The sequence below is a fragment of the Sphaeramia orbicularis genome, chromosome 12, assembly GCF_902148855.1.
Source record: "Sphaeramia orbicularis chromosome 12, fSphaOr1.1, whole genome shotgun sequence".
In the NCBI taxonomy this organism is placed as follows: domain Eukaryota; kingdom Metazoa; phylum Chordata; class Actinopteri; order Kurtiformes; family Apogonidae; genus Sphaeramia; species Sphaeramia orbicularis.
In genome coordinates this window covers 75,209,566-75,220,288 of record NC_043968.1, presented here as the reverse complement: position 1 = coordinate 75,220,288, position 10,723 = coordinate 75,209,566, and the positions used below count along the sequence as shown (strand labels likewise).

The following is a 10,723-nucleotide window of genomic DNA, read 5'->3' as shown; positions in this document are numbered from 1 at the left end:
ATGACGTTCTTTCAAATCTTCTTGCAAATTACGATCAATAATGAATCGGCTGCGTCCGGTGCGTTTTGAATCTAAGTAGCAATCGGTCGGATGTTACCGAGCGGTTTTTGACCAAGGAAGAGCTCGCGTTTTGTTTTCTGCTTGGGAAATTTTATGAATGAATTTATGAATGAAATCATATGCAAATTAGATGGCCATTTTGTAGTAATATCGTAAACACAGCGATCTGTCAAAACAGTCCCATCTGCTAGAAAATGAGTTCTGATGACGATTCAGACTTCGATTATAAAAACGACGTGAAATACTGAAAAACGGCCAAATTCTGTGGCACTTTTAAGGCTTATTAGCCCCTTAACTGTCTGGCACCGAAAGAGTTAACAAAACCCTATTTAAAAAAAAAAAAAATTCTAAATATACTTCAACTTTAGCCTAAATTTGAGTAATAAAATCAATCTAAAAAAAAAATCTAGATACTTTTTTTCACAATTCATGCATGAAAGGGTTAAGCATAAAGCAGCAACAGGTTTTACTGAAGACGCTTTTTCAATTTTTTATAAGAAAGAGATGGTTTATAGAGTTTTCAGTCTTCACCAACTAATAAAGTATTTCCAGGAAATAACTTGACCTATCTGTTCCTTCTGTTCCAGATCGTCCCTTCTGCACAGAGAGAACCGATCCTAAACGAGGACAATCTCCTTTGCTCTACAGAGTGTAAATAAACGAGGTGTTTTATAGCTGCCATGTATTAAGCTACGGACATATTCTTTTTTTTTTTTTTTTTTTTTTTTTTTTACATTCCTGCAGCCAAATTATGAATCATATCCCAGACTTGAACAAAAAGCTGAACAAAGAGGACACGCTTTGATGTCAGTCGACAAAAACTGCTGCAGAAGTCCAGTTTACTTTGACGAATCCGAGAAAATCCAGTGCCAAAGCATCTCAGCGCTGCAGTTTTTACCCCCCTGCCTCGGACTGAAGTTCTTTTTCAGACTAATAATTCCCAAGAAGAGCCTGGATTATTGTTTCTATACGCTCAGCTGTGCTTCGTGCACATGAGAAAGGCACTTAACAGGACGACTCCAGCGGCTGATGTACTGAGGCATTACACACAACCTGTACGGTGGATATGGAGACTGAATCCAATCACGGAAACCCACAGAGATCCAGTGAAAAGACAAGCCGTTTACCATCGATTTGTGTGATAAATGTTGGGCAAACAGCTGCTTTCAGGAACGGGGCTGCGCTACATTCATCCATCTGCTCGTAGTTGTACAAGGCCGCGTTACATTCGGCCTTTGTTCAACTCCAGACACTTAACGAAACACATTTCCAACGTAACGCCACGCTAGTCGGTCTTAAACATGAACTCTTTCTGTTAATGAACATGTAGAGTAAATTTGGAAAACGTGGACGTGCGATAAACCTCTAGCTGTGACGAGTGCCTCCCGAGTTTTTTCCACGTATTTTTGTGACGTGTGCACTTTGACCGTGTGTATTGGTGATGCAAAATGATGTGAGTGTCGGCGACATTGTGCGAAATCGAATGCACTTCCAGTCCATCAGTGCGGTCTTCTTTATTGTGTTATAGCCTATGGTGACTCCTATTGTGGGGTGTCTTTCTAAAACAGTATTAAGTTGTATTTTGTATCAGAAAGTTTAAAAAAAAAAAAAAAAAAAAATGTCTTTCTTTATATTTTCTAAAAGTTCTACAATGAGCTCGTTGCTAAGTTGGCTTCGCGCCGTGTCGGTAAAAACTTAAGCTAATTGCAGTTTGTTGCCGTCGCTTACACACTTGGCTCTTTGTGTCAACACTCTTTGTCTGCGCACACGCCAAATAAAACATGACATTTCTCTTCTTTGACAGAATGAAACTGCAATCCAAACCCAACAATCCTTCGTCCAAGTGATACATTTGCATCTAATTGTGCACACGTGGCCCATTTGCGTCAACAGAAACAAAACACCGACACACCTAACACACAAAATGATGCTGATTTTAGCACATTTTTACCATACAATCATACAATGTTATGCACTTCTGCAGACATTTGAAGAGGAAAGTTGATTTTTTTTTTTTTTTTTTTTTTTTGCCAGTTCAGGTTTTTTTTTACAACACAAAGAAAGTAAAAATTGCAGTACAGTAACCAGTGCAGTGTATTATACAATTTAAAGAGTGTAATGGCAGTGTTGTGTAATGTGGGTGCTGACTTTAACCCTTTCATGCATGAATTATGAGAACCTTAGTGGAGATTTTTTTCCTGAGTGTTTTTATTCCTCTTTAGGCATGAAAAAAAACAATGCAATTGAATTTTTTTTTTTTTTTTTTTTATGCAATTGAATTTTTTTTTAAATAAACCTGTTTTTTTATGAAGGTAGATTTTTTTCTTTATTGCTTTAACTAAAAAAAAAAAAAAAAATCAATTAAAAAAAGAGTGAATGAAAAAAAAAATTTACGACCCGAAAAATTGCATTTGAACTCATTTTTCTTTGATTGAAGTGATTTTTTTTTTTTAATTGAATTTTTTTTTTTTTTTTAATGCAATTGAATTTTTTTTAAATAAACCTGTTTTTTTATGAAGGTAGATTTTTTTTCTTTATTGCTTTAACTAAAAAAAAAAAAAAAAAAATCAATAAAAAAAAGTGAATGAAAAAAAAAATTTACGACCCGAAAAATTGCATTTGAACTCATTTTTCTTTGAAGTGATTTTTTTTTTTTTTTTATTGAATTTTTTTAAAAAATGAAAATAGTTTTTTTTGGTTAAAGCAATAAAGAAACAAATCTACCTTCATAATTTTTTGTGGAGTTCCAAAAATGTCCACACTGCTGGACACCATGTGTTTAATTTTTGAAGGACGGAATGCAATTTTTTTAAAAAGCCAAAACTTGTACATTGCTGGGTCTCAGGAGGTTAGATATCTTCTTAATAAAACCCTATTTAAAAAAAAAAAAAATTCTAAATACATTTCAACTTTAGCCTAATTTTGAGTAATAAAATCAATCTTAAAAAAAAAATCTAGATACTTTTTTTCATAATTCATGCATGAAAGGGTTAAGCATAAAGCAGCAACAGGTTTTACTGAAGACGCTTTTTCAATTTTTTAAAAGAAAGAGATTGTTTTATAGAGTTTTCAGTCTTAACAAAATAATAAACTGTGTGAAAACTATAAAATCAAAACATTTTTAATGCAGCTAATCTGATGTTTTCTCACATTTTATCATGTTCCCAGTTTTTAATAGCAATTGATTTTACACTCAAACATGTTACTGCAGATCAGGTTTATCAATTAAAGCAAAGTTACAGTAATGGTATGAATGTCAATGTATGAGATGATGCAAAAGCGTCTACTGTGTTGGCTGATATGGAACTAAAACAACAAAACCCATGAATATATTAGGGAACAGATGCAGAATAACTGTCCACTGTAGTGACCACTATGCATGAAAGGGTTAAGAAAGCCTTTATTCAATTCAATTCAATACAAATTTAATCATCTGTATTAACCCTTTCATGCATGAATTATGAAAACCATAATTGAGATTTTTTTCTTGAGTGTTTTTATTCCTCTATAGGCATGAAAAAAACAATGTGATTGAAATTTTTTTATGAACTTATTTTTCATGGAGTTACAAAAATGTCCACTCAGCTGGACACCAAGCATTTCATTTTTGAAAAAAAAAACAAAACAAAAAATAACAAAAAACATGTATCTAAAACCCATCATCAGATAATATGATACTGTGTGAAAACTATGAAATTAAAAAAAAATTTTCATGCAGCTAATCTGATGTTTTCTCACATTTTAACAGACTCTAATACTAGTTATTACTGTCTTCATGCAGATAATATGCAAAAAAGACAGTAATGGTATGAATTGCAGTGTATGGGATGATGCATAAGTATCCACTGTGTTGGCTGATATGGAACTAAAACAACAAAACCCATGAATATACAAGAGAACAGCTGGAGAATAACTGTCCACTGTAGTGACCACTATGCATGAAAGTGTTAAATTGGAAATGCAACTGCTGAAAAGTGCATTACAACACAAATGAGAAAAAAAACATATAGCGAATAACATAAATAGATTAATAAATAAAACTACAAACACTACTGTCATACAGAAGCTGAGTTTTGTATCCCACAATAAGCTGATTTTACAGGAATATTTTTTTTTCACATGTAGTTGATATTGATATTTGTTAAAGTGCAGAAAAGTTGTTTTTTTTTGTTTTTTTGGTCTGTTGTTGTTGTAAGGCTCCAGTATCACCTTCCAGAAGTCAACACAGGCTGAACAGAGGATTGCATAAGATTTCATTCTCAAAAGAATGTAAGAAAATGTGTGTTTTCCAAAATGTGGAAAGCATAAACCACGTTCATACTTTGGGTTCTTCGTCTAAGGCAGGGGTGCCAAACTTGTTTTAGTTCAGGAGCCACATCCTCCCAGTGTGATTTGACGTGGGACGAACTTTTATCTACGTTTTCGAGTGAAAATAGTAAAATTACATAATGAGAATATTTACATCTACGAACTACCCTTTAAAAAATCTGAAAAACCCGAACAACTGTGAAAAATGATCATTTACACAAGTGCATTATAACTTACAGATCACAGTGGATCCACAAACACACAAAACATTTAGTAACAAGCAGAATATTATAAAAATGACACTTCATGTTCATATTTGTTCAGGTTATTCAATTTTTTTGTGTAAATGTCAAAATTTTCATGTAATTTTACTTTTTTTTTTTACACTAAAACTAAGAAAAATTGGTAGTTGTCATTATTTAAAGGTTATTATGTTAGTATTTTACTGGTTCTGATTAGGGTTGTGTATTGGCAAGAATTTGGCGATACGATAAAAATCACAATGCGATATATCACAATATGTCACGATACTGTTAATAAGGCGATCATTTTTGTATTGCTCCTTTTTTTAAAAACATTATTTCGTGGAAAAACTTATAGTGCAGCGTTTGGATAAATAAAGTTTTAACATGCAGCTTTACCAATTATAAAAATCACACAAATACATTAATAAATAATGTTTTACAGACATTACAGTTTAAGATCCTGCTTAAAAGTTTGTATTCTATTGCAAAAAACAGTGCATAGTTTTCAATCCCTGAATCATCCGACATCAGAACATTACTTTTGTGCGTTCCCAACAACAACAAAAAACCTAACATTTGCCTCTTTCAGACAGTAAAATGTGCTTTTAGGATGCTAGTATCCAAACAGCAGAGCAAAATACCCATGTGAATGTAAAAATAAAAGAGCATGATAAACAAAAAACAAAAAATGAATCTCCGCCATGTCTGTATTTGAATAAACACCTAAAAATATCGATACAGTAATTTTTAATATCAATACAGTATCATGAAGTGAAATATCGCGATATATTGCGGAACCGGGATTTTCTTACACCCCTGGTTCTGATCCACTTCAGATCTTTTTTTTTTTTTTTTCAGATTTTTATTTAAAAATATTGAGAAAAGTTCAACATACATTTAAATTACATTATTGTGGTCACGTAACAAGTATGTGACCAATGACCAATCTTTCCATTCTCAACATTTCAGATTTTTTTTTTTTTTTTTTTTGTTAATAAACAAAACAATTGAACAATGAACAATGGATGCATTGTTACATAAAGAAAACACATAGGAAAGACCAAGAGACTTTGACCTCCTCTCTCTAAAGAAAAAAATAAAAATAAAATAAAATATGAAAAGTAGAATTAATTACACAAAAAACAAGACAATTCCAGATCCATTGTCATTCTATTGTCATTTCTTGTACATTTAGGGTTCCAACAGATTGTGTTTGGTAAGTGTAAACAAAAAATATCCACTTTGACCATAGATTTGAAAATTTGTTCATTTTGTAATTGAAGGGAGAAGGTTAGTCTGTCCATCTGGTAAATTTCGTTCATAATATCTACCCATTTTTCCAGATCAGGTGGTTCAGGTTGGAGCCAGTGCCTGGTCACAGCCTTTTTACCAGCAGTTATTAAAATTCTGTAAAAGTAGGCATTGTTCACTAAAATTTCAGTTTTGCCCATAATTAACCCATAAAGACCCAGTGCTACTTTTGTGGCAGTTCACAGATGAATTTTTCTCTTTATTTTAACCTTTCTTAAGTGATTTATCTCCATTTATTATAACATTAGGCTCTGTATTTGTGCTTCTTTTGAATGAATGAATGTTTATTTCAGTTAAATACAAAATACAAAACACATACATATTTAAAAAAAAACAACAACAACAACAAAACAAAACACATACATATTAAAAAAAAAAACCCAAACAAACATAAACTTAACACATTTTGTAACTGAAAAAGGAAGAAGCTGAAGCCGGAGGCTTATTTCTGCTTCTCCTATTCACATCCTTAGTCCAAGTCCACACCTGAAGTTGCAGCAGGTAAATACTTAAACACAAATTATACTACATTCAGTGTTATAAGTCATTTTGTAATCATATTACTTTCATAGCCCTTCATAATTTGACAAATTGAATTCTTTTTGAAACTCGACAGTGAGCTACACAATTTCACTTCATCCTTCAGTTCGTTCCATAGTTTGACACCAATAACTGAAACACTGTGATATTTAACATTTGTTCTTACTTTACATTTTTCAAACACAAACATCCCTCTTAAATTATAATGTCCTTCTCTTAACTTAAAAATTTTCTGAATACGAAAAGGAAGGTTTTTACTTTTAACGCGAAACATAAATTCCATTGTTTTTAAATATACAATATCAAAAAATTTTAATAAACCAGATTCTACAAAAAGTGGATTACTTGATTGGAGATAACCAGCTTTGTTTATGACTCTAATAGCTTTTATTTGGAGTTTAATTATCGGGTCTAAATTAGTTTTATACACATTGCCCCATATTTCCACACAGTATGACATATATGGCATTACAAGTGAACAGTACAACATATGCAAACATTTTTTGCTTAACAAGTCCCGAGTTTTATAAAGAATCGCAACAGCCTTGGACATTTTACGTTTGATATATTCCATTTGTGGTTTCCAACAGAGTTTATGGTCAATAATCACTCCCAAAAATTTTGTTTCATACACCCTTTCAATTTCATTAATTTTCAGTTCTATATCATAATTTCCCCTAGCACCACCAAAAACCATAAATTTTGTTTTATCTACATTAAGTGATAACTTATTTACGTCAAACCATTTTTTTTAACTTGACCAATTCCTTTTCCACAATTTCTAATATTTGTTTCATATTTTCTCCCGAATAAAGCAAATTAGTATCATCTGCAAATATTGTAAATTTTAACTTACTAGATGCCATAAAAATATCATTTAAATAAAGTATAAATAACTTGGGTGCCAGAACTGAACCTTGTGACCTTTTGTGATAATTATGTATTTTTCTATATTTAATTCACTGATTATGTAGATGTTCATAAAAAGCTCAGATTAAAGTTGAGGGTTGTTATATCAAAAACAGAGAAAACTGAAGACAAAATGACTTTTTCAACAAAATCTATCATTAACTGAATATAAACCCAGCGTCTCCACCCACTGTCATTGATCCAACTCCATGAGTTTTACTGGTGAATCAATGTTGTAGAAGATGACGGTGTTTCCACAGTAACTACGGAGCCTCTGAACGTCCAAATGGGTCACATCTGATGACCATGAGAAAATGACAAACTGTATTTTAGACCAATTATTGACATGTATTGATAGGAATAGTGGATCAACAGGTATTAAACAGTTTATATAAGTAGATGGTTTGTGACACCGGTGGCTTTTTGGGTCTTTATGGGTTAAGGTGGCAAATTCCAAAGGTAAGGTAACATTAAGTATATATTCTATATTTTTGTGTATATCCTTCCAAAATTGTTTTATTTTTGGGCAGTCCCAGAATATGTGCCAGTGATTGGCATCTTGGCTTCCACGCTGTCTCCAGCACTGAAGCTCCTCCCCGCAACAGTGGCCTTTTTATTTAGGAGTAATGAAAAACCTAACTAGAAAAGCACTCGGAGAGCGCAGACCTCCGCCAAGCGCAAAAAATCCCCACATAATCGGTGATACAAATCCTACATTTATTTTTTAAAAAGATCCGGATCAGTCTTTGCCATTTGATAGAACACTCATATAAATTGTGATAAAATCCGCAATCTAAATCAGATTCGGATCAGTCTTTGCCATTTGATAGAACACCCCATTGTAAATCCCTGAGTCAAACTGCATGAGATTTGCACAATTCCCCCATATTGTGATTTCCACCATAAATATTAGTCCCATATTTATTTGACCTATATTTTAAGATTCCTTGACCATGAAAACATACCATTAGCGACTGGATTCATAATTATATCCTTATTAGTTCAGTAGTTATTCACGAAAATCACATTTCTCGCAATGGCGGTTTTCTTCTGGATCTAGCTCCTTAAGTATTAAAGCTACATGAAATCCGGTGGCGTACTCCCGATGCGGAACTGACTGAGCTACACGATGGCGCTTGTCAGAAATTTCTACCTTTAATATTAAAGGCACAGTAGGCCAAAAAGTAAGGGCACCCCCATTTTTTATATAAATTAGATAAAATCCGCCTTCTGGATCAGATCCGGATCAGCCTTTGAAATGTGATAGAGGACCCCATTGTCAATTCCTGAGTTAAATTTCATGAGTTTTGGTCAATAATTAAGCGAGATATTGGGAAACGAAAATTTTGGCCCCATTTACCACAATGTTAATGAAAATTTCAAAGTGATCCAGAATCCAGGATTTCTTCCGGATCAACCCCAAAAGTTAATCATTTCTTCCTTATCCCATTTCCAACAAACCCTGAAAATTTCATCAAAATCTGTCCATAACTTTTTGAGTTATGTTGCACACTAACGGACAGACAAACAGACAAACAAACAAACAAACCCTGACAAAAACACAACCTCCTTGGCGGAGGTAATCAAGCATTTCCAACTGAATTCCCTCCAAGAATATGAGTTTGTGCATTTCCACACAGATGCACAGTAACCTTGCCAGTCTTCGTCAGTAATAATAGTGGCGCTGTCCTTTTCCCATTTGATTTTCACATATTGTGTTGAATATGTTTCCACTTTAGATCATTTTGGGCTGAATGTGGAACCTAAAAGGATTAATATCTTCAGTGTCATTTTTGCGTTTTACAAATTTATCCCAGGGGCCGGATCGGACTCTGTGGCGGGCCAGGTTAGGTCCACGATCTGTATGTTTGACACCCGTGGTTTAACCCTTTCATGCATACTGGTCACTACAGTGGACAGCTATTCTACAGCTGTTCTCTTGTATATTCATGGGTTTTGTTGTTCTTTTCGTTTTTTTTTTTTTTTTTTTTTTTTTTACACATATCTTTATTAAAGTTTTAAGACACTACATATCTTTTCTGACATGAATTGGTAACATTATGCAGATCTCTCCTGAGCATAAACCCCCAGAATCACAAGCCCTCCCCATAGTTTTCACACAGTTTTTCAGTAAATACATGTTTCTTTGCTTCAAAAATTAAACGCATGGTGTCCAGCTGAGTGGACATTTTTGCAACTCCATACAAAAAATAGGTTCATAGGAATTTTTTTTTTTTTCGTTATTATTATTATTTTTTTTTAATGTATTTTTAACATTTTTAAATTATTTTTATTTTATTTATTTATTTTTCAGAAGAAAATTTTCAATCACATTGTTTTTTTTCATGCCTAAAGAGAAATAAAAACACTCAGGAAAAAATTTTGATTAAGGTTCTCATCATTTGTGCATGAAAGGGTTAAAGCGTGGTGACAAAACATAAGGGTTCTGGGGTTTTTTTTCCAAGTGTGTAAGCAATCGGCAAAAAGTGTAAAAGTACACCAGCTCAGTGTGTGACTAAGAAGTGTTTGGGTTGTGGGAGCGTATATGCTGTATCAGTTTAAACAGGAACCTCATCTCCTTCTTCATCTCACCTGTGACGATGTGAGCGTGACGTGATCCTTCCAAATCCGCCTGTGTATGAACGTGACGCTACATTTCTGTGTCTGTAAAAAGCTCTTTTTACGTCTCATTTTATGAAGTGTTTTTTCATGTAAGCTTTTTAAGATCTTTTTTGTGTAACATTTGTGTCAGCGGTCAGGGTACTTGTAGTGAAGGTCTTTGTGAAAAGAGAAATATATATATTTTTTCTTTCAAATAAACAAATGAATCTGAATTTTTTTGTTTTGTTTTGTTTTGTTTTGGGCTAAAATTTGCTTACAGGTCTTATTTATGTCTTTGTGCATAAGAAATCAATAGAAGTGAATCCCCAAAGGATGCAAGTTCTGCAAATTGACAGGATTTCAGTTCTGTTGCAACATGTTGATGGTCATATGAACTATGTTTTCAGGTCAAAAATGTCCAATTTCATCACAATTCATGCTATATTTTCATGTCACAAATGGCCAAGTTATATTTGAACTGAATTTACCTGAAAAACAAATATTCTATTCTTTTAGATTCCACAATTTTTCTTACAAGATTCTATCCTACATTTTATTTTTACAGGTTCAATATGGAGTATGGTGCTGATCCATCCTGCTTATGTTACACCAATACATACATTAAGAATGTCACACGTAGGAATGTAACAATATGAAAATTTCATATCATGGTTATTGTGACCAAAATTATCTCGGTTATCATTATTATCGTGGTATTGTTGAAATTGTGCTCAAAATGTTCAAAAAGT

At 32.9% G+C, this 10,723-nt stretch overlaps 1 protein-coding gene across 2 annotated transcripts in view; it reads left to right on the top strand.

The window, feature by feature from the left end:
- Positions 1–1,670, top strand: part of LOC115430442 (ras-GEF domain-containing family member 1B-B-like) — a 72,274-nt gene extending 70,604 nt beyond the window's left edge. For both annotated transcript variants that reach the window (XM_030150449.1, XM_030150450.1), the window contains exon 14: positions 648–1,670. In XM_030150449.1, the coding sequence (XP_030006309.1) occupies positions 648–681 (34 nt within the window). In that variant the 3' untranslated portion in view covers positions 682–1,670. The remainder of the gene's footprint in view (positions 1–647) is intronic.
- Positions 1,671–10,723: the final 9,053 nt, after the last annotated feature.